General features: G+C 37.0%; 1 protein-coding gene across 2 annotated transcripts; it reads right to left on the reverse strand.

The window, feature by feature from the left end:
* Positions 1-3,707: 3,707 nt before the first annotated feature.
* Positions 3,708-25,493, reverse strand: SKA2 (spindle and kinetochore associated complex subunit 2). 2 transcript variants are annotated; one of them, XM_048823589.2, is made up of 8 exons: positions 25,362-25,437; positions 12,056-12,145; positions 11,620-11,709; positions 10,580-10,756; positions 8,965-9,051; positions 7,197-7,236; positions 4,810-4,942; positions 3,708-4,018 (listed from the first exon to the last, which is right to left on the reverse strand). In XM_048823589.2, exons 2-8 carry the CDS (start codon positions 12,071-12,073, stop codon positions 3,892-3,894), a joined length of 672 nt encoding a protein of 223 aa, XP_048679546.1. In that variant the 5' UTR covers positions 12,074-12,145; positions 25,362-25,437; the 3' UTR covers positions 3,708-3,891. The 2 variants fall into 2 exon arrangements, with proteins under 2 accessions (XP_048679546.1, XP_048679545.1); XM_048823588.2 differs by lacking the exon at positions 12,056-12,145 and having other exon boundaries at positions 25,362-25,493.
* Positions 25,494-25,521: the final 28 nt, after the last annotated feature.

Raw genomic sequence — 25,521 nt, forward strand, 5'->3', positions numbered from 1 at the left:
TTTTGTAACTTAAGGTTTTGCCTAGAGGGGTTCTCTATGTTTTGAATCTAATTACCCTGTAAGGTATCTACCATCCTGATTTTACAGGGGGGATTTCTTTATTTCTATTTACTTCTATTTTTATTAAAAGTCTTCTTGTAAGAAAACTGAATGCTTTTTCATTGTTCTCAGATCCAGGGGTTTGGGTCTGTGGTCACCTATGCAAATTGGTGAGGCTTTTTATCCAACATTTCCCAGGAAAGGGGGGGTGCAAGTGTTGGGAGGATTGTTCATTGTTCTTAAGATCCAAGGGTCTGGGTCTGTAGTCACCTAGGCAAATTGGTGAGGCTTTTTACCACACCTTGTCCAGGAAGTGGGGTGCAAGGTTTTGGAAGTATTTTGGGGGGAAAGACGTGTCCAAACAGCTCTTCCCCTGTAACCAGTATTAGTTTGGTGGTGGTAGCGGCCAATTCAAGGACAAAGGGTAGAATATTTTGTACCTTGGGGAAGTTTTGACCTAAGCTGGTAAAGATAAGCTTAGGAGGTTTTTCATGCAGGTCCCCACATCTGTACCCCAGAGTTCAGAGTGGGGGAGGAACCTTGACAGTTCTTATTACACTCACTGATAAGTTATTCAGTGTCTTGATCTATAGAATACTCAAAACAAAGGTGAATTCCACAGTTGCCTTTGGAGAGCTTTCCCCCAGCAGACCTAACTAAGATACTGGCCACCTACTGTACATAAATTGTTATTACAGTAGAACCTCAGAGTTATGAAAACCAGAGAGTTATGAACTGACCAGTCAACCACACACCTCGTTTTGAGCCAGAAGTACAAAATCAGAGAGCAGCAGAGACCAAAGAAAAAAAGCAAAAAGCAAATACAATACAGTACTGTGTTAAATGTAAACTGCTAAACAATAAAGGAAAAGTAGATTTTTTCTTTTGCACAGTAAAGTTTCAAAGCTGTATTAAGTCAATGTTCAGTTGTAAACTTTTGAAAGAACCACAACATTTTGTTCAGTTATGAATATTTCAGAGTTACGAACAACCTTTATTCATGGGGGTTCGTTACTCTGAGGTTCTACTGTAGTTTTAAACTGCACTGCATTTTTGCAAGATGGCTAAAAATACATTGGTGAACAACGTTCTGACAAAACAGACTAGCATTCCTCAGGAAGCTTTTTTTAAAAAAACAAAATCTATAAATTATGAACACTTGGTGTTCAAGTAATCCACTACATCTATTTCAAAACATTAAAATAAGTCTGAAGTTAAGACAGTAAAACTTGCCACAAGGACTTAGAGATGTAAATGCTCTAAATGCTTCTAGAAATTATGCCTTGGTCCTGTGACTTTGATATACCAAACAAAACATGCCAAGAATTAATCATCTTTTAATAGTGACTATGGGGCCAATGCAACTTCCATTAATGTCAACTGAAAGATTCCCATTCACTTAACTGGGAGTTACTTATAGTCCTATGTCAAAGAGGAAACAAAGGGCCCAATCTTGCAAGCCCTCCACATGCAGAACTCACTGAAATCAATGGGAGGTCTGTACAGGAAGGATTTGTGGGACTGGGTCCAGAGCAAGGATGTGGAAAAAAAAGCAAACAGAAGCATTAAAATAGTTTACAAAACGACCAATACAAACATGAAAAAGTACAAATATGAGGGTAAAAGGTTTGATGGAAATTAATTACAATAAAGATATGTACCAAGGACTGCAATTCCAAGGTTGCCTTGGCCAGACAGAACAGTCCAGATATATATAGGCAAAAATACCACACAAAGCAGCACATCTATCATCTTCCAATAGTATTGTTGTAATTTGTTTTCTATAACATCATAGAATACGGATGTGGTATTATAATTTGGTCAGTGTTCAATCTCATTTCTTATTACTACATAAAACACTAGCCAGATAGTGTGCTGAGTAGACTATTCTTTGCTTGGTGTTGAAGTAGCAGCCTTATTTTGAGTGGCGCTGATGGGAACAAATTTTAGATATTTTCACATGCACAAACACCAAACAAACCCACACAACCCACCATCTATTTGTTCAGTGCAAAAAAATATGCAATATTCCAAACGAGTTGTGGATTTGGCATTTCAGCTCTTATATCATATCAGGTATCTGAAAAGGGTAAAACAATTCCTTGGGCAGTGTATTTTTGCAACAGATTCTGAAGTTGTGGAACTCTGGACAGTTGCTTTTACTGCAGCAGGAAGTGGTCCCTAGAGAATTTAATGGGCTCTGGATTTACTAAAACTGTCCTCAGTCCTCTGTTTAAAAATAAAACCTTAAGGAAAAACAAAAAAATTACAGAATCTTGAGAAAGTCATGCTGCATTTCCTTGTCAATAGTTATGGAGCTAATAAGCCTAGATATCACCTGCAAAAGAGCAGCTAGAAGAGCTGGAATCAGTGGTTGATGTACAAGAGATGTAGTTTGCATGATTGACTTGATATTATGGAGAGCTGCACGAGGTGGGCTGCAACATGCCTAGTAGTACCATGGCAGGCTTTATCTAGTTTTATCATCTTATTCGTATGAATGCTAAACATTTCAAAAAGACATTCTGGAATGGTGACTAAGTCAGGCCATTGACTTATAAAATGGTTATGGAAATCAGTTATTGGGAGATTCAGAAGGTAAGCTGTGATAGATAGGAAATTTCCTGCAATACCTGTACAAACTTTATTGAATTAAGTTTTAGTGATTTAGGAGTTCATTGTATTACAAATGTTTATATATTATTGTGAAATTGTATGTAATGCTTCTAGGAAGGAGACCTGATTAATGTAAACCCTGGGAAATGCTATCAGCTTCAAAAGGGTGATTTGAAACAAAGTGAATTTATAAAAAGTTAAGTAGGTTTCCTTGAGAAACTTGTGGGGGAGTTGGAAAGAGAATGCAAATTCCCCACCTTTAGACCCAGCCTTTTGAAATTACATCTTGAGGAGAAACCCATTGTCTTACCGATTACCTATCCACTGTCTAAGATCGAAGAGCCAAGCAATATAAAGAAGAGACTCTCAGACTCATATGTGTGCTTGTTCTGAACTACCACAGTTATGAACTTGTAACTAGAGGAAAACCCCATGGGGTGGGGTTTGAAGGACTAATCATCCAACAGAGCCATTGCTCGAGTAGGAGTATGCTCTGGTAAGCTTATTAGTATGTGTGTAGGTTCTTTTATTGCTTTAATAAGTTCTCTCTGATGCTCTTACCTTAAGAAAAAATGTGCTTGCTTAGAAAGAGCTGTGTGGTAACTTAACTATGGACAATCACACTGATTATAGTCTCTGAAAAGACGGCAAAGCAAACCTGCTTAGGCAGTCAGTCTTCTGGAGTAATTCACAGTGTAGGCAGGGAACTGTGCAGCCTGGAAATATCCTGGTCAGGAGGAAGTGAGATGCGTGTCTCCGCCCAGGACAGGTAACAGCTGAGGAACCAGAAGCCTGAAAGTGCATGTCCTTGCTGGGCCACTGATGGACTACACGGCCAGCTGCCCTGAACTGTGACCTATAAAGTAGTAAAACTTTTATAGCCTACTTGGCTTTCATATCACTTACTCAGGAATCCAAGTACAAGTAAAAATGTTTGGTTAGAAGCCATTCATCACCATTCAGGAAAACAAGTACTGAAATATGATGGAGTTAAAAATGTGATTCTGTCCACTATGTCCTACAAATCTTAAAAGCAAAGTAGTTTACAAAACTTGATATATGCTTTTTAATTCACAATTGGGTATTACAAAGAGAATCCTAATACAGTCACATTAACAACACATTTTCACAATGTGTATCATTTTTATAAACAGAGAACTATTTGCCTACCAATACACCAGGAGCTGCACCCAAATTCCTTCTATCAAAATATGATTAGTTCATTTAGGCTTAAATTTACACAATTAACTTAGCATTTCCTTGTTTGTCAATTTCTACAATGGAAAGTTCTTTCAGGATTTGTAGCCGGGAATTGGTGGCTTTCATATTCATCTTGTTCATCTGTGCAACATTCAATGCTGCTCTGCAAGACAAGAGCAAACTATTCAACAAAGTATTTACTGAAATCTGAAAAGACAGAGCCCAAGTTCTTCTCATAAATAATTTCTCAAAAATGTTGCTCAACATCTTAAGCCAGGTCTACACTAGAAACTTTCCCTGATATAGCAATGTCAGTTAGAAGTATGTATGTATGTATGTATGTATGGAGTGGGGGTAGAAGGTTTGTAATAATTTTGTACGGGCAAAAGCCTTAATGTAGATAGTTATCCCAGTGTAAAAGTATTTTTATAGGTATAGCTTATTTAGCTTGTCAAACTGGAATAAGGCATACTGGCAAAAGCATTTTTAACCAATATAAGCTGCAACCACACTAAGAGGTTTTATTGGTATAGCTATACCTGCAAATCTCTTCTAGCATAGACATTTAAGTTTAATGTTGTAGACCTGGCCTAAGTTAAACAATTTATTTCTGTTGAACTTGCTGTTTAATGTTGCTAAAATATGAGTAAAGATAATTGATACTTTCATTTAAACCAACCCTACTCAAAAAAGGAGTATGGGGCGGGGGGGGGGGGAAAGGGGTGTGATGCCGTGTCATCTTGGGACATTTACCCTAACAGAAATCGACAACAGGAGCCTAGATCAATTTTTGAAACCAGTTAACTGCTTGCTGCAATATGATGACTCCAGATTTAGTTGCTGTTTGGTTTCAAAAAAGCCTACATTAAGTTATGATTTATTAGTCACACCAATGAACTACTAAAAATGAAAGGCTTGAAAAAACTAATAATCATATACTCTTTCAATGCTTACCTGTTCCCATTTAGAACAAAGTAGTTAAATAGTTCCCTGTAAAAGCTGTTCAGGTCCACTAATTTAACAGTGCTTCTGATAATCTTTGGTACAGCCATCAACATCTCCTTAGTCACTGGTTTGAACTGTGGTTCTAGCAATTTTAAAATAAAAAATTACTCAAAAATATACACAGGTGAAGTTAGGGTTACTTTAATATTTAGAAGTGCTCATGTAATACTGCTTACATAGCATATCAAACTGCTGCAACACCTAATTTATATAAGTTTTGCTCAGCACTGACACTGGAAAACTGTAAGACTGGTGAAAGGCATATCTGCCCATGTACCAACTATAACAGTTACATGAATACTGTTCTGAACATATTGTTGGAAGCAGTCATCCCAGCTGAAAAGTGATATTTATTTACTGGCATGTTCATCATTATGCATATGCAATATCAAACATATAGAATATAACAGGCGGCATCACTTTCCATTTGGTTTTCATCTCAGCAACACAATGCTTGCCAGCAGTAGCTTCAAAAGTATCAATTCTTGTTAACCACCCACCCCTTCAGTACATCACAATTTCTACGCAGTAATGTGCAGTTCTCACTATTACAGCTGTAGCATTCAGAGTGATGTGCTGAGCAAAACAGGTAATTTCTTTAATAAATCATGGAAGTGGGAGAATACAATTTTAAAAATACAAAATACAGATTAAATAAATAAATAAATAAGTGAACATCTCTTTCTAGCCTGGCAAGTTCCTCTAGGAACTTCAAAGGAGTCCTGAAGATTATAGTTTTTCCCACTTTAGATACTTCTCGTGGCCAGGCACCAAACAGCCTTCTCCCAGCCAAGAAAAAGTGTTTCTCTCAGAACCCTTAAAGGACACTTTTAAATGGTCTTCCCTCCCCTCGGCTTGTGTAACACCTCCAGACTGCTAAGGCTTTTACTGGCCTGGGGAGAAAGTAGGTATGTATGGAAACCTAATATGGGTCTGTCAATTTGGTATAACAAGACTCTACCAATAGATCACTGGGAAAAACCCTGTTATAAAGATTCATGTCCGGACAAAGCAATGATTATTCCCATATTAAGACTAACACTGTCTTTTTAAACTATAAAGACAATTTCAGATTTAGGACCAGTTTCAGTCCTGGCATAACTCCCAATGAAATAAACAGGAGTTGTACCTGAGGTTGAAGTTGACCCTCAGTTTCTCACATTTAAGTATATACTCTACAGTGAATGTTAAAAACTAATTACTAACATCTGTGTTCATTTATTTTATAACTACAGTAAATTAACTGTTTACTTAAAGCACTAAGTTCTACAGACATCTCAGACCAAAAACTTCATGGCCTGATCCTGTTTCCCCCACAAGTGAATGGAAGTTTTGCCATCAGTGGTAGTAGGAGCCTTCATTTCTCAGCTAAAATTATTTGCAAGGCCTTACTTTCAGAAACTGAAGGAGATTTATCCAACCATTCCTTGGTAATGATTATTATAATTAAGGATAGGAGTTTGTCATGGAGGTAGTCAGAGATTCCATGACTTTCAGAGACCTCTGACATTTTCTGCTGCAGTTTCAGCCCTGGGATGGTGAGGCCAGAGCTGTCAGAGGCCCTGGAGCTTCAAGCTGCCACAGGTGGTGGGGACCCCAGAGCTGTCAGCTGCCAAAGTGGTGAGTACTGGAGCCCCCTTCGCAGCAGAGCTCGGGCTCTCATCCCCACAGTGGGGCTTGGGCTTCAGTCATCCCCCATCAGTCCCCCTCCTCCACACCCATTATTTTTAGTAAAAAAAGTCAGGTCACAGGTTTCCATGAGTTTTTGTTTATTGGTTGCAACCTGTCCATGACTTTTACTAAAAATAACTGACAAAATCTTAACCTTAATTGTAATTGTAAGATATATTTGAAATATCAAGGTAAATATTTAGGATATCAATATGTATCTTAAGAGTATATTGACATTGTTAGTGTATTCATTGTGGGCCTATATTATGAAATTTAAGGCTAGCATCCAAAAACCTCCAACTTTTTAAATATCTACACACACAAAATAAAATATACATACACACACTTCATTGTGGGCATATTATATATCTATTAAAAAAGTTGATTTTTTTATGCTAACCTTGAATTTCACAATATATAGGTCCACAGCGAAATACACTAACAATGTCAATATACTCTTAAGATACATACTGACATCCTAAATATTGAACTTGGTGTGTTTGAATATCTTACAATTGAAGTTATGTGGTTATCTACACACACACACACACCTCTACAGAGGGGCCTATATACACACTTTTAGCAACCAGAAAAAAATAAATGTTAATGCTCAGAAAAGGAAGCTGATTTCTGCAAAGCAGGAGAAGGGGGTTGTCAGCACTTACCCCCATCTGGAATAGGAACTGTAGACACTGAACAAAGTGGCTAAAAACAAACAGAATGTCAAGTTTCATACATACTGTGCTACAATTTTGAAGTAGTAGCTGTAGTTTTTAACATAGTTACCAATATAGAAATGTGGCTGATTGCTGGCAATTAATTGCCAAGGAATTGATATGGTAGAATTCCTAAGCATTAAGTGAATGCTTCCTGGTGAGCTCCCACACTAGCTACTAGTCAGCAGGCGGAAATCCTAGTGCCGAACAGATAACACGGGTTTGGGAAGGGAGGGGGGGGGAAATCAGCTGTCAAGTCAGGCCAGCCAGTTCTCCTATCTGGTAGTGGCTGAAAGCACTGCACACACAGCACAAGGAAGGGAAAGAGATGCGTAAGAGCTTTATAAAGCTGTTCTTGCAGGCCAACAGTTCTGATGGGCTCTAGAGGAAGCTGCATCCAGCTTTCCTCAGCCAGAAGAGAGGGTTAACAAAACACAGAGCCTTTAAGATGGGGTGATTTCTCTTCCTCTTTGAAAAACAACAAAAACATGCAATGCCTATTTAGGGCCCAATCTTGATTCCCCTGACTTCAATTGGAGCAGGGGTAGGCCTAATTTTGTCTGGGGTATTTGAATACAAATTGTATCTTGACCACTCAAGATAAACAGGGGAAGGGAAAAGATGATGAGTTTTACTTAAACTGTAAACTCATTGCGTTAGGGATGGTCTTTGTTGCTTTTGTACATTGCCTAGCACAATGGGTCCTATTCCATGACTTGGGCTCCAAGGCACTAAAGTAATACAAATGATATTATTATCATTGTGATTTAATTAGGATTATAATTATGTTAATGATGAAATTAGCAAAAATAGAGTTGAAGCAGAAAGATACTGGAAGACTGTCAAACAGTGGTGATGAAAGGACAGAAAGTGAAGTGGCATTGATAGATAAGCAGTGGAAAAAGGAGAGAGACAGACAAGGTCAAGAAGATACATTAAAACAAATATGATTTAAGTCCAGGTTTTATGTAACAAAGATCCTGACAAATCTTTGCTGATATTTGTTGTTTAATACCATGAAAAGTCTTTGTTATGATTGGTTTTATGGCAGAAATCCTGAGTTTCTGCCTAAAAGTGTTAGACTTCTTTCGTTTCATATTATATTGCAGCAGCATTGTAATGTGGTTAAGTTATTCTTAGCCAGTTTTCAATTTAATATTTAACAGGAAATTATAAATATTGAAAATCAGTCTAGGCATTTGACTGAAGTAATTATGCTCTTCACCCCCACCCCAAAGATTTAGTAGCTATTCTACTAATAGCTGAATGATCTGACAGAGCACTTGTGACAAGAAACTGATCAACCAGAACAGAATGCTCTTCTGAATTCAAGGTACTGTTCATGTTTGTTTTGCATGCTATATGTGATCTAAAGCGGCATGATTTACCCATCCTCTTGTACTTTAAAATATATGCTACCATATAAATACAAAGAGTCACTGTTTTCTTAGTAAATGGTAAGAGATTAAAGTTGCTTTTCCAAAACAAAATTTTCTTAAAACCATTCCCTGGGGGAGAAGAGGGAGGGGGGCACAACAAAACAAAACATTTGTGCAATAAACTGGAAAAGTAAAAAGTGAAACTATTTCAGGGCACGCTCCTGAAAACTGCTAGTCAAGGGAGCAGTCCTAATTCACACAAATAGTCCCACTGACTTCACAGAGATTACTTGGGAGTAAGGGGATTGCAGAATCAAGCCATATAAAGCCACAATTACCTCTTCCACTGGTGGATCTGTTCCTTTAACCGTTTTACATGCTAAGCGTTGTGCTGCAGTCTGTTCTTCTTCAGACAGAGGTGAAAGCTAGGGGGAAAAAGAAACTGCTATTTTCACCATTTACGGTGGGATTTTCAGAAGCACTCAGTTTGCTTAAACCTTTTCCCATTTAAAACTATGGTAAACTCCCATTAACTTCAATGGGAGAAGAGTTAAGGCTGAGTGTTTCTGAAAATCCCACCATTAAACTCATGTTCAAACTCCAAATAAAAATCTACTCATAGTATTCTAATGTTAGAACTATAGATTAACATCTGAAAAATAAATGTTCCATTTAAAAAAAATTCTAATCCTGCTTTTTAAATTGTTTCATCAGTCTCCGCTATAGTAAGTATAGAGACGGCTACAAACAAATATACAAACTACTAGCTGAAAATTTGTTGCCTAATCCTACTTGGCACAAGTAAGTGGCTCAGGACTTTACCACTTCACCCAAGGACAGAAACCTATACAATTATTCTCAACATGCTACTTGGCAGCATAACATTGGCACAAATGGAGAGGAAAGGTCATTGTATTTTCTCTTCTGAGCGGTGAAGGAAACTGCCATTTTTTTAAATAATGAGAAAGCATAACTTTATTTATATTATATTATATAGAATATAAAAGTAGGAGTCACAATGTTTGGTTAGGGACACGGTCAGATTAAGTATAATATTTTGACAGAGGCAGTGCCATCCAGTCAGTGTACTGAGCACAGGGCTGGGACCCAGGAATATTTTAGTTTAACATTCTGTTTGATGTTGGGCTGATCACTTAACTTCTCTAGGTCTAACCTTCCCTGTCTACAAAAGTAACTATAAGAGGTTTTTGAAGGATTAAGTAGTCAATGTTTGCACAACACTTAGAAACACAAGGAAACTTTTTAAAAATATGATAATGCTTACATAAAGCTTTAAATTTTCTATCATCTGAGATTATTCAAAATTAAAATAATTTTAGAATGTTCACAATTTTATATTTACCTCCACTCACAGTGAAAATACATTGGTCATTTTGTTTTCGTTACAGTCAGTTTCACTTTCTACCTGGCAGCTTTCAAGATAATAGAGAACACTTCAAAGATCAGTTTAAAAATTGGGATTTAATTCAGTGTCTGAAACATCAATTTCCATCAAACTATTCAGCGACATGGGGTATGATTCACCATTGTTTTACTTCATCTTGAAATCAATGGAATTCCACCAGAATTATCTTGGATTACCACAATGGTGAATCAGACCTGAGTTCAACAATGGGCCCAGTCCCAGAAACCTTAATTAACATGAGTAGCCCCACTTTTAACGTGAGTAGCCCCACTTCAATAGGGCTGCTCAAATGCAAAAGCGTTTTTAAGATTGAGTACAATATATTGAGCTGTTACTTCAGTAATGTGATCTCTCAACAGAAGATGTAAGAAGATTTTCCACCCAAAAAAGAAAATCTAAGCCCTGTTCCAGTAACATTTTGGTACATACATGTTTAGTCTTGATTTCAAAGGAACTACTCCCATCCATAAGGTTACATGTGTGCATTTACAGGACTGGGGCCCGTATTAGTAAACTGAAAACATTACCTCAAGATCAGCATGTCGCTGTAGTACCTGCACCATCTTCATAGTGTTTTCTAGAGTAGCATGAATACAGCTCATAGACTCTCTTTGCTCTATAGAAATTTCTTCCAGCTGCGTACATAACATTTTATAACGTGACTTCACCACTGAGAGTTCCTCTAAGAGAGTCACTGGATTTTCCTACATCAAGGTGAAAAGTACATTTAAACTATCAAGACATTAGAAAGATGATCAATTTGGCTACACAAGACTGAACAGATTAGATGTTCCCAAAGTATATGGCAACTAGAGCTGTTAAAAAGAGAATTGAAAGAGACACTTTATAGTGGAAGCGCTTAACTACAATCAGTAGCACATTACCCATAAAATGACATCTTTCATGTCTTGGAAACCTCTTGCTCCATCTACCCATGCCACATGATAACTTTTCATAGGCAAACAAATAGTAATAAGCCACTAACTCTCTGGTTCCACAGAAGATACAATAGAATGAAGATACTGTGTTTTTGTGCTTTCTTAAATTTTCCTGAGTTAGAACGTGTAAGCCACCTCTTGTAAAAAAAATAAATAAAATAAAAAAATCAATATTCTTTTTCACTGCATCTGAACATGTGGGGTGGATGAGGGAAGATTTACAAAAAATACTATAAATAATGTATTATACCCCCCCTTACTCTTTTTCTTTCTCCCACAAGCCCTGAGTCTAGTCATCATTTGTTGGCTGATCTATTGCAAGTGTCATAGCAGAGGTGTGTCTTGAGGAGGGTGTTGAAGTTGACAGTGCCTGCGAACACTCCAGCTGATTTCTCAAAACACAAGTATGGAGCATTCCATTATACTAAGATGTGGCTATTTTGAAATAAATCTACATCAACTGTCTTGGTATGTTGCAAAAATAGAGTATAAAAACAAAAACATACAAAATGACCAGGAGTTTTTGATATATATCCAATCACATGTGTTTTATGATTAGAGAATTACCCATTTACAGTGAATTTGTGCAAGATACAACAAAATTTACAAATTTAATCTGAAAATAGTACCTCTGCTGATGGATTTTCAGGAAGGTTTTTCATTATTTCAAACTCCAATTTGTGTTGAATGTAATCCAGATCAGATTCTGCCTTCTGGAACTAAAACATTGAAGATCAATCACAACGTATTAAACAACAAAAATTCAGACAAAAAGCATATCATTTAATCACTCTTTCCTGCACTAACAAAACAAAAACAAAAAAACCCCCAACCCCAGAAATAAAGATGTTTCAGTTTGAAAGACTGATGTACTATAAGCAAGGAGCTGTTCCCCCAGTTACTAATGTTTGTAGGTTATTCCAACCTTATATACCGAAGAGTAAACTTGCAAACTCTTGATAGTCAACGTAATTAAAGATAAGTAGCCTTAAAGCAATTAGCTAGATAAGAACTTGGCAGGCAATGAGAAGTAGTGGCCAAGAAGGTCCTTGAAGAAAAACTTACAGGAGCAGACAGCAGCATTTTCTTGCATTATCTGACAGTTGAGCTCACTGCTCTTCACAGCGCAAGTGTCATTGTATAATATGCACGTCCCTGTTGCCAGTATGCAGTTTCGACAAAGGAAAATAGTGATTCAGAATTGGGAGGGTAAATTAAAAAACATTTATGACAGGTCCTAGAATGTTATAAGGACACGCATTCATCTGTGGCAATATCTCTTTGGGTGCACTCTACTACATGTATAATACACCATATAGCATGCTGTACCATTCAGAACCGGGGTTCTCAAACTGGGGGTCGTGAGGTAATTACATGGGGGGTCAGCCTCCAGCCCAAACCCCGCTTTGCCGCCAGCATGTATAATGGTGTTAAATATATTTTTTTTAAAAAGTGTTTTTAATTTATAGGGGAGGCGGGGGGGGGGGAAATCACACTCAGAGGCTTGCTATGTGAAAGGGGTCACCAGTACAAAAAAGTCTGAGAATCACTGATTTAGAACACATTGATTTAGAACTATAAACAAGCTCAAAACAGGTGAACCCAAACAGGCAGGAACATTTCGTTATTCATCTATATCTATCAATAATACGTCTTCAGTTTTATTGTAATGCATGGAATTTAGAGCTAACTGAAAGGCTTTGCATTAAAAGAACTGAAAGCAGGGAAAGAACATCTCATAGTATTTGATCAACAAGAATACAGAGATCATCCTACTTATATCTTTCTGTTTACAAAGCCAGAGAACAGAATTTCCTTTCAGTTGCTCCCGATTAGGAAAATATGAAATCAGGAATGGTTAGATTTGTATTTAGTTTTGTTCAAAGTAGATTTTGAGAGTCCTGATTACAGCTGGTATAGGACGTTATTCCAACCTGTTTGAGGACTCTGGAATATATTAATCAATAAATAAACAAACAAACCAGAAGGTGGTTTGACAATCACCTTGTCTGGAAGAAACTGCACGTAAAATCCTTTGATAAAGAGGGCTACCATATTAATATAACCCTCTTGGCAGACGCAATGGCCACTGGGAAAGATTTGAGATTAAGAAAATATGGCAGTTTTTCCACAACAGGTTTAAAACGTTCCTTTGTCAGAAATACCCCATTTAGGCTCCATTATATGACCTTAGATTTCTGAAAGGGGACTCCTGAGAAAATGCAAAGTGGATACAAGAGATATAAGGATTCAAAAGAAAATAGAAGGAACTGGGTGCACTGTACTTTATGCAGACCATTTGGGGTGAAATCCTGACACTACTGAACTCAAAGGGAGTTTTGCCATTAACTTCAGTGGGGCCAGGATAACACTCTTGGACTTTCATAACAGCAGAGCCTGAATTTTCTGAAAGACTTCTTACTGAATAATTCTCATAACACACTTCTGAGATCAGTGGATGTGGGCTGAATACCCAGAAGCAGTGACCAGAGTTCTGGATACTGAAACAAATGGTATATATACACACACACGCAGGTATTCACTCATACACTAGGCCCGTTTATTGTTGACTTTGTTTTTCTGATACAATAGGTTTTGAAGGATCTAAGGAGGATTTTTCTCTTAGAGAACTTACTTTATCTGATATCATAACTACTGTCAGAGGAAAGAAGTTATCTTCCAAACAATGTCAGAGAAAATAGTTTTCAATTCTGACTGAAGTCATTGAGATGTTGGTGTTTATTCCAGGAATTTAAAATTAAAATACAATGGATGTTCATGGGTTGGTAACTTCTCCCACAATAGTATTGTTTGTAAAAGCACACTTCCCTAGTTTCTTAGATTATTTTGGTGAAGTTAGAGGTTTAGATGTTCTGACAGAACAAGGGCTTTCTATACTCTTCTAAAAATTGATATTTAATAATGAAATATGAAAGTAAGGCTGTTATTCCCTATTGCTTCCACTGAACCTTTCAAAGCTCCAAGAATTTCTTATAACTAAAAACCCATTGCAATTCTCCCATTAATTCAAGGAAACTGTTAGAAATTTCAGCTGAAGTTAATACTTTAACTGTTTGCATTTTGTACTGACAAAATGCATTGTAAATTTCTTTTGATTCTTTAAACACATTTTGTATGTTATTTTCAGTTCAACAGCCTTTGTGGTGTTAGCATTCATTATATGTAGACAGCAATCACAAGAGCTTTTCTGCAACCTTTCTGTTCTTTAAAGGAAATATAATGTACAAAGTGATCCACCTTTGACTGGCATCTTATTATGCAGAGCTTTCTTTGAATGACTGAATGGTATGACAAATTTAATAAATATTTTAAGTGTGTAAAGGATAGGTTTTCATAATGATGACTTATTTCATAGACTTATGCACAGTTCCCACAGATATTAGTGAAATTTGACAGCAGCTAAGTCCCCACATCTAGCTTGAAACGTTACCATATATTGTCTACAATTTAAAATGAGTCCAAATATTGTAGAAAAAGAAAATGACAATCAAAATATTGTATTAGTAGAAATAGGCAGGTAACACATCCAACACCTGCTGCTTGGATAATTGTGTTGCCACAGTGAGTAACCACACTAGAAAAATTTTCTAGGCTACCATCAGATACCCTGGGGAGTTAGAAACATTCTATTCAAGTAGAATCCCCACTTCTCCTTATTCTCCCTTACTCCCTTTGTCTAACCCACTCCACACACCTACTCTTTCCTTCCTCCCGCTCTTGTCTTTGTACAGTCTTTCACCATTGCCTGCATTGCCCACTGTGTGGAAGCATCAATTTCTTACTACACCACACACAAACACTCCTACCTTTTCTTAATTCACATCTCAAGGTGAAGTTCTTCTGTGGAGCTTTTAAATTATAATCTAAAGTGTGAAATTATTTCAAAAAAACAAAGAAAACATCTTTCAAAAACTGGACCTTGCCTGATCCATTCATGTATTAGGCACCTGAGTTTTATTGTGTTATGTAAATGGAAAACCCTTTGTGAGAGACACTGTCTTCTATGCATGATACAGCCTGCTATTTGTACTTGTAAATTTGACATTTTTAAAGAAGTGATATTTTAATATTAAATGTATATGGGACAGAAATGCCACAAGAGAACTAGCACATCCATACCTAGGGCTTGTCTACACTTACAGTGCTGCAGCAGCACAGCTGTGTCACAGTTGCACTTAGTGAAGACACTATCTATGCCAAAGGGGGAGAGTTTCTCCACCTCCTCGAGAGGGGGTAGCAATGTTGACAGGAGTAGCCCTCCCGTTGATGTAGCATGGTCTACACCAGGGGTTAGGTCGGTAAAACTATGTCACTCAGGAGTAAGATTTTCCACACCCCCGGGCGACGTGGTTTATACCAACAAAAATTTGTAGTGTAGACCAGGACTTGATAATGTCACTGTATTTAAGAGACAGTCACTGCTGCTGCAATTTTAAATCTGCTCTTACATGAGTTTGTTACTAGGACATTAAGGGCTGAATCCAGCTCTTCTATTACACTTTTTGTTGGAAGGATTGTTACTTGAGTAAGCTAATACAAGAAGTATTTCATACAACATTGCTAGTTTTTATCATTTGCTTATAGACTAAATATTTGGTATCTGACATTAAAATGTAAGACTTTGCTAATGAAACAAAAATACTCTCACCCCCCCCCCCGACTTTTCTAGTTAAAGGTGTTAAATCTTCTCCATCGATTTCTACAGCTCTCTCAGCCTGATCACTGTCCTTTCTCAATATATAAAAAAAAAAACTCTAGTAGCAATAATGTGTAAACACAGCTGTGAGTAGAGACTATCAATGACAGTTCAGGATCTGGTTATATCAACAGATATTTTATTTAAGAATGTGTCCTCTTGTTTGATCAAAATACTCACAACAAATTTAATTGCTCCCTGATAAATCAGGCAGATAAGTGGACAATCAAACTGATGACATCACCAACACGTTTCACTCAATTCTTTTCTTGGGATAAATGAGTCACTAGGGAATTGGATAATTGTCCTGTGAAATAGGGGATAAGATTATTGCTTAATTAACTTTCATCTGCCATTTTAATGTCTATTAGGGATTTCTGGTTTATAGAAAGGCAGTGTGCCCAGTTCACAAAACTAACACTGAATTTCTTCATGTAATCATTTGGAATTATAGTTGAGAGAGGGACTGTTTTGAACATAAACTAAATATTTACAGAATTAATTTAACTCAATGTGGTTTTCACTGTTTCAACTGACTTCTCACTCTCTATAGTAATAATTACAGTTTAAGTTAAACTGTTTGAAATGACCAAAAAGAATTGTGATGCACTACTACAACTTAACTTCCATTGACTTCAATGGGTTTTGGATCAGGCCCATATTTAGGAAGTTAAGTATATCCAATTGTCTTTTCTTGTTAGAAGATTGCTTCACACAAAATAATGGAAATCACAAGATCTTTGCCCATTAAGACTTATGTCTATCTACACACACACAATGTCTTGAAAATTAGAAATCTTTTAATAATACTCTTCTTAAATAGTTTAAAACTAAACAAATCATAATGCGTGACAAAGCTTCTCCATCTATCTCAGATTTATGTCACTATAAAAAAGCCATTTTAACTTCTCTCTTCTGATTTACATCCATCAGACCCTTTTGGTGAATGATGCAGACTTGGAATGCAGAATTAGCCACCATGTGTAATAATACATAAGAACCACTCTCTCCTTTTGAGGCACCTCCTTTCCCCCGCACTCATTTATCCAAACATTTGCTGCTATTTAACATTTATCTTTAATTAGCTATTATTATTCCAGAAAGGACTATAGTATTGTACACATCACATGGAATGTCATGATTTGTACCCATCAGGCTCAAATGTTTCCCAGCAACAGTAAGTGGGGGAAGACCATGGTGCGTGATCAGAGATCACTTAAGTTATTAAACTGTTTTGGGATTACTTTAATAAGAGAATCAAAAAGTCTGATATTTAAAACTCAATCACCAATAGAAAAAAATCCTCATTATTAGATTTACTATTAAACTTATTTTAAAAGAAAATAGAACAGCCAATAAACAAAAATATTAGAGGCTCAAGAAACACTAGAAGTTATGTATTCAAATTAACTTTCTTGAAGTTTCTTGAAAGGTTCCTTTTGCTCCATAAGGGAGATTCTGAGAAGACACAAAAATAAAAACACTGAAACAATTCTATGAACCCCATAACTTCACACCAACCTCCTCAAAATACAGTTTTCAATTTCAAAGTACACAAATAAATTGCTATGTAGCATACAAGTGCTGAACCTATCTGACAACCACATCCTAAATTGATATAATGAGAAGGTGCTGGTCCGTACTAATAAGAAACTTTAAAAAAATATTCCAGTCTAACAATAAAACACCTGCTAAATATTTCAAAATATTAATGGGGAAAAAAAAACAAGATTAAATTTTAAAAACCCACAATTTATTCTCCTGAGCAGAGTCAATTTTTAAAAAGTCAAATATACACAAATGGTAGGTCTAGGACAAAACTCACAAGAATCATAATACTTAGCTCTTGTTTCCATAACAAATATTAAAATTCATATGGATAGTAAAATACACCAGCTGATTATTTAAGTAACTTAAAATTAAAATGCATTACAGTTTAAAGAAAAACATGAAACAAATGTTCAAAGATAACACCTATTTTGTAACACACAGAACCGACTGAACTTTGATATTAGTTTTTCCAGTTGCTTCAACAAGCCAATACAGTTACATTATAATAATATTAGAACCTAAATTATTTGCAATTGCATTCCTTGTCACTATTTTTGCAATATTAAATTATGGTTCAAATTTCAAAAGGTATTTCCTTATTGATGTTGTCCTGTGTTTCTAACAGAACTCAAAGTTAACATAACTCACATTATTTCTTTACAGCTTTAAAAATTCCATTAAGGGCAATGATATCTTTACAGTGATATCCTTTAATTACAAATTAGCAACAAAGAGATTGTGTAATCAGGAATTTATGTGCATGTAACCGAATAAACACAGATTATAGAAACATTAAATCATGAAGAATATAGACTCATTTGTCATTTACAGTCAGAACTTCGGGTTTCTTAAATTGAACAAATGAAGATGACAGGAAAAATACAAACAAACACAGTGAATGGCTTTACTATCAGTAGATGCTGAAGTATTTTTGGTATGTTCTTTCAAAAGATTCCTATCAACATTAACGGGCTTTGGAGCGGGACCCTCTAGCCCCTCGCTCTCCTTCTGGTAATAGCTTGTCTTAAGTGATCACTCTCCTTCGTGTGTATGATAACACCAATTTTTTCATGTTGTGTGTGTATATAAATCTCCTCACTGTATTTTCCACTGAATGCATCCGATGAAGTGAGCTGTAGCTCATGAAAGCTTATGCTCAAATAAATTGGTTAGTCTCTAAAGTGCCACAAGTACTCCTTTTCTTTTTGCAAAAACTTTTACTCTCTTCAACTGATTACGGTGACCAAATGTCCCATTTTAAAAGGGACAGTCCTGTTTTGGGGGGCTTTTTCTTACATAGGCGCCTATTACCCTTCACTCCCTGTCCCGTTTTTTCACAGTTGCTATCTGGTAACCCCACAACTGATACTTCTTTTGGCAAACTTTAGCACAGTAGTTAAAACACAGGACAGATGTGGAAGAGTTTAACTGAGAAGTCCTCCAATTTTAGGAAGAAGAAGAAAATGCTTCTTTAACCTACTAATCCAATAATTTACCATTTGACTTTGACAAAACTGCTCCTGAGGTCCAATCCTAAAAGTTACATTAATCATAAAGATATACAGTAAACTACTTCTTAATTACACTCTTTATTGTTTAAAAACCTTCGTAAGGATTTAAAAAAAAAAAATCTGTCCTGGTAATTGTGTCATCCTCTGTGGGAGAAAGTTTATATTCTTTGTTTCTAATGACAGCCCATCAAAATAGTGTGTTTTGTTTATAACTTTGTTGTTTATAACTTCTTTATCTGCAGCTACATAATCTCAGAATGAAGACATCAGGAACACGGATTACTGTGACTGATGTTAAAAAGCATCTAGGAAGACTTAGTTTCCAGGATAATACAGTTTAAATATGTTTGAAGTAAGGAATAGATTACAATTATCCGTGCCTTTATAAAGTACGAAGCACAGCTCATAAGAATATAAAGCATGTTAAGCAAGGCAGAATCTGAGATTTATAGACTGATAGTGAACCATGAACTGCAGGTTACTTCTATAATTGAGGACATTTAATTTTAATGTGACTATTGCTTGTCTATCATGTAACTAATATTTTAAGACTTGCCATTAATGAAATAATATAATTAAATATCACAGCTTGTTTTGTAGAAATATACCTACACACATTTAAGAAATTATGCCCATTATAAAAAATTTCCCAGAACAGCTTAGATGCATCTGAGATACACCCCCCCTTCTGGCACTTGTTTCTTATTTTGTGAAAATGTAATAAGTGTCTGTTTCAGCAAATGCATCTCTTTTAAACGTTTACAGTGATTTGATCTTTAATCCCCATTCAAGTTTTTTTTTTTTAAATCTACAGATACACCATTTTCTAAATCTAAGAATAGTAAAATACAATTTAATTTCAGTGCTAAAAATCTCACCATATTGTTATAGATTTGGAACCTTTGCACAATGAATATTTTACAACAATGAAAAAATGTAAATTTATTAAATGCAGATTTACTCACAGGCTTTGAAGAAACTGTTAGAAGCTGTAGAGCAAGAATCAAGGTATTGCTGGGTAGTCTGCTTTCAGATGCTTTGACAATACTATTGCACTGCTAGCTGTAAAGTACAGTAGTGCAATAAAGTCAGAGCATTCGTTAGCAGCAAGACGTAGGAAAGGTAAGAATAACCTACGTCAGCTATATTTTGAACAGAAGTAATGTTTCTATTTCGTAGGTTGACACTTTTTGAAACAAGGGAAACCAGAATCCTGAACATCTAGTCAACACCATCTATATATATGCTTTAAGTAAAAATAAGCCGATATCAGATGCTGGCGTCTTGTGGGTTATGGAAATCAGGCTAAGGTTAATGCCCATCAGGCCTACTAGACACATGCAGGGACGTGGAAATTGTTAACACATTTTGGAATGTCTGGATTCTCTTGACCAAGAGAAAATGATAAAAAAAACACCAAAAATCTGTTGTGAATTCAGTTAAGAACATTTTGCTGCTGCTGCTCTTGCCTGACAATCACATTTCCAAATATATCTCTCTTTCATGTGCGTTATACAGCTGAACAGAATAATGAGATGCCATAGGTTCTCCAGCTGTGGTCCATGGACTACTGATAATCCAGGGAACACTTTCTGGCCACATGAAATTTGTTGTTCTTATTTCCAGCTGCTAAATTACCTTAAGTTTATTTTAACAATTAGTTTTCTAATATTTTTCTAGCAAATGCTGTGGTTACCACAGCAATGATACATGGTCACAAATAGGAGCGAGGCAACATGATTGTGAATTAGGGGAGAGGTGTCTAAAAGACATTTTCTTTATTAAAATCTGGTCTGCAATATGAGAAAACCTTCAGAACCTCTAGGACTAGATAATTCCAATGGCCATCTCCACCTGTACATTCTAAGATTGTTAACAGCAAGACTCAGACAAATGGAGGAACTGAATGAAGGTGTATTGAATCACCATGGCTGCAACCTGAGCCAACTCCACACCTATGACATCATCTACATTGTTTTCCTAGGGAAACCAGTACCATGTTCCCTTCCTTGCATGTGGAACATATTTCTTGGGCCATGATCCTAGTTTTGATAAAGACAGCATGTGTGAAAAATGTGTAAGTGGCAATCCTACTTTATGATTATTGTAGCATAGTCTTCCAGTCTGACTAAACACAAGTACTCTGACCCTTAAATTGTGATTCCATAAAAAAAAAAATTACTAACGTGGACAGTATCACTGGCCAATGCCCTTTTAACATTGCACTGCTTTTTGTGCATGATCACTAGTAGTACAACATAAAAAGGGCACTGGACAGACACCACTCACCAGGAAGTAAAAGGTAGGTCCAACATACTAAAAATACAATGAAATAAATGGAACAAGACTGCTCTCAAACAAGCATTTTAAGTTTAATTTAGCAATTGTGTTTTTACAGTAAGGAACACTGAAATGTTGCATACTTGAATGTATTTTCCTCAGACCTTTATGCTACCTCAATGTTTGAAGGTCTGACTTAAAAGTAAATAATACTTACTATAGAACAACCATTTCTTTAATCATAATCAACCACCATATATTGTTCAGTACTCTCATTAGAGCCTGATCCAATGCTCACTGAAGTTCATAGAAAGACTCCCATTGATATCAATGGGCATTGGATCAGAGCCTCAGCTTGGGTGCATATCTCCTTCTGAAATGCAACAAGTCTTAAAAAAAACAAAACAAAACACTAAAACTTAGGTTTATGCTCTTTTTACATAATGAATTTTACCACATTATGGATCCTCTGATTCACTCTTTTCTTATTGTAATTTGGTCATTTGTCTTTCAAATGTATGCAGACTCGCTTTTAAGCCACATGGCTATTCAATATTATCATTCACATTCCTATTAATAAAATTAGTTCTTTTTAAGTTTTCCTACAAAACAACTATAGTCTATCCTTGGTTCCTCTAGAGACTAAAAGCTTTTCATGAAGTACATACTGAAACTGGGGAAGTTAGAAGTACTATTTTAATCACACGTCTATGGAAAGAGCTGACGACTTCATAGAAAATACAGGAAGAACAAACAAGCCAAAAGGATAAACAAGATGCACAAAACTGCAATACCAGGGACAGTTAGCAAGACACAAATTCCCATTAATTTTAATAATTTAATGCTTTCAGAGAGAGATAAGACACACACACACTTTTGAAAAGCTGGCTAAGCTTGCGTGCAAGAAATTAAAACAAAGTAAAACGGTACAACTTTGTGTAACATCTCGTGTAAAAAAAAGACAGAGAGAGAGAATATACAACTAAATATTCAAGATGGCTCTGCATTGTGTCACTCATGGTCCTTCCTAATTGCAGAAGGCAGCTGGACATGTCTCCCCTTGGAACAAGGCAACAGTACCCCTAAAATCAAACAAAAGAATGCAAGATGGCCCTTGCCAATATAGGAGAAAATGAATAAACTATAATCAAACACTGGTAGCATAAGGTAGTAGTGACAGAGTGCAAATTTTTATATATAAATATAAATAAATGATTTGGTCCAAACCAATCCTAATGCAAAAATCAAGACGTCTACCTGGAAAGTAGGTCATAAAAACATTGGTTGATATCCTGGCTCCAATTAAGTCAATGGCAAGATTCTAACTGACTTTAAAGGGGCTTTGATATCACTCACTATTCCTGAACAGTAATTTACTTGATTATTTTTGTTGCAATTATTTTTGTGTCCTGAAGCAAAAATCATGATCCATCTGATTCTACAAAGTGTGGCTAAAATGTGAGTATTTGAAATATTGACACAAAATTTGACATTCAGGATATTGATAATTTCTAGGCAGTTTTTCCATAAGAAAAATAGTCTTAAAGAAGTAAATTTAAAAATAGGACAAGGTTAAAAAGAAAAAAGCAACAGAAGAGACAGGTAGATTTCAAAACAAATTGACCTGTATGGACATTACTACAAGTTCTACATTTAAAATCAAAATTGATCTTCTGAGATTTGAGAAGAATTTAAACATCATTCAAGTCAAACACAGTATAGTATTACCATTCCAAACATTATTTGAATATGATGACACCACTTTAGTAGATACTGGATATGGGACGCTATAAAGGTATAATTTACCAGATTCCAAAGTATGGCTTGGGATTTAAAAAACAAAAAACAAACAAACAAACCCACACAAAACAGCTTAACACAAAGCATGCATCTTTCAAATATACTGTGAAATTCAGATTTACATAGTGTACATTTTTAATGCCATAACCTTTTAACTCTGGAGCATTAGATTCAGATATTTTCTAATAATGTGATACAAATAATGTTATTTTTTTCCAAATTGTAATCTAGTGTTCTCATAAAACCACTACATATGTTACAGTGCTACTCAGAAGAGCCATTGGACTGGAATAAGGAAGGTAATGCAGGTCACTCAATGAGATGACAGAGGCACATTAGAAGAACAAGCTTAGAAGGCATTCAGCCAAAAGTACAAGTTGTTTATTTTCAGACAACAAATGCTTCATTTGCTCATTGCTGTTACTGTATTAAAGAAATAATTACATTGGAAGTGGAAGTTCAAAAACATGAATGGGAGGGACAGTCAGGTAACTGAAAAAAGTTATTAAATGAAATAGAAGGGGCTAGGAAGTGCTTTAATTTGGTGGTTACGAAAGTGAAGGTCTTAAAAGCACAGACTAGATTCAGCGATAGCGTGGACATAAAACATCAACACTTTCCCACAAAGCTCTGCCATTTTACCTCCTAGTTTTGAGTTTCTCTTGAGAAGCTTGTTATAGTGATTTTAAAATGTATAAATAAGGATAAGGAGAACACCAAACTCATTTTCACTTTCCACCTAATTAAAGTTTTAGTCCCATGTTTCCATATATTAAAAACCAGAGTACTAATCTACTGCAATAGCTAACTCCCTGTATTCAATAACCTAGTGTGTTCTCTGTGAGGCTATTGATGGTCTATTAGATGAGTTACCCATTTATCTCAATAATGCTACTAGTTTTGGTAATTGGAAGTTTGCTGACAAATACCACAAGGAAACAATATAGAGATATTTTGCAGAATCACATTTTAGTGTGTGTAATTCTCATATAAAAGCCTATAAAATCTATGTTTATGGCACAATGTAAGAATTAATATTCATAATAAATTAGAATGCACAGACCATTCCCAAACATCTCCAAGCATGTTAAACAAAATTATAAACAGACAAATATGTGCCTATAATAATCCCAGTAAGTACTGAAATAAATTAACATAAGAACTCCAGAAACAAAAAAAGTAGGTTAACACGAACTACCTCCTGAAGGATGCCACAGAAGGACTCTGGTGCATATGAAGGGGGAATCCTTTCTTGGGCCTAATTGCACTATAAAAGTGATGTGTGTTAAAGCACAGCTATTTAACATGACTGGAGGTAGGAAAAAAGGAAACTACTTACACAGCATGACTTGGTCCTGCCTGAGGGGGACTCGATCAAACAGTGCTAAAATTAAGTTAAGAGACCTATGGCCTGGAAGGGCTGAAGTGAGCATCTTCCTTCCCCCACTAAGCGGGGCACACAATACCAGTCTAAGCAGTCTTTTTGCCACATTGAAACGGCTCATGAAAGATCTCCATCAGCATGGTCAGTGGGGAATAGGCGAGCCAACAGGAGCTCTGCCTCCACAAGCTTTTGGGGAAACAGAATGTCCCACACAAGTTTTGACCACTCATCCTTCAAAGTAAGTGGAAACAGACCAGCCCAAGTGAGCTCTTCCCACCCTCAACCAGACAAGAGCATGGATCAGCTTCAGCACAGCTCTGCCCTCCTTCCCCCATACAAGAGGGGCCCTGTATGAGGGAAGAAGTGGCCTTGATGAGCTCTGTTCCAGTTTCCTCCCCATCCCACCGCCAGATAAAGAGAAGAATGGATCAGTTCTGGTGAGCTCTGCTCCATCACCACCCCACTGGGATGAGAGGCAAATGGGACCACCCAGAAAACTTCTATGCCCACCCCATTGCCTCCAAGGAAGGAGAAAAATGGACGGGCCCAAATGAACTCTGCTGCTCCACACCCACCCCCGCATGATGGAACAGCCCAGAGTAGCCAGGCTAGGCTCCACATGTACTGGGCTGGAATTTCCATGCCCTCTCCCTCCCTAGAGAATGGGCCAGTCCAGGCAACCTCTACGCTCCCCAGCCAAAGAGGAAAATGGACCACTCCAGACCAGCTCTGCTCCACTCCCCAGCCTGAGAGGAAAATGGATCGACCCAGGCGACCGCCCTCTACCCCCCCCCCCCCCCCACCGCCGGATGGGGAGAGGTGAATGGAGCGGCCCGCCAAAATCTACCTATTCCCCTCCCCAGGGCGAGGACAAAATGAACAGACCCAGACGAATCTGTCCTCCCCCCTGCCCCTCGAAAGAAGAATGGACCGGCCCGACAGGAGGGAGGAACAGTCCTGTGCCTCCCGCTCCAATCCCCAGCTGCCCCCACGAGTCTGGATAGGGACGGTCCCCTTGACCCCCCTAGCCCACAGCTTGCTCCAGCGCCCGCTTACCTCCAGCCTCGCCCCCACAACCTCTCACGCGCCGGCCCCGCTCTCGGCCTGGCCCCCGCCCCGTGAACTCACCATGGTCTCAAGCCTGGTAACCGCCGTCTCCATGTTGAATAGTTGACATTCCTCAGGCAGCGGCGGAGATATAGCCACCCCCCTCTTTCTCAGGATGGGAAAGCCGGGAGTCGTCATTGGGCAGCTGTCACTCACTGCTTAATTGTGATTGGCCCGCTGC

The sequence above is a fragment of the Caretta caretta genome, chromosome 17, assembly GCF_965140235.1.
Source record: "Caretta caretta isolate rCarCar2 chromosome 17, rCarCar1.hap1, whole genome shotgun sequence".
Taxonomy (NCBI): Eukaryota; Metazoa; Chordata; order Testudines; family Cheloniidae; genus Caretta; species Caretta caretta.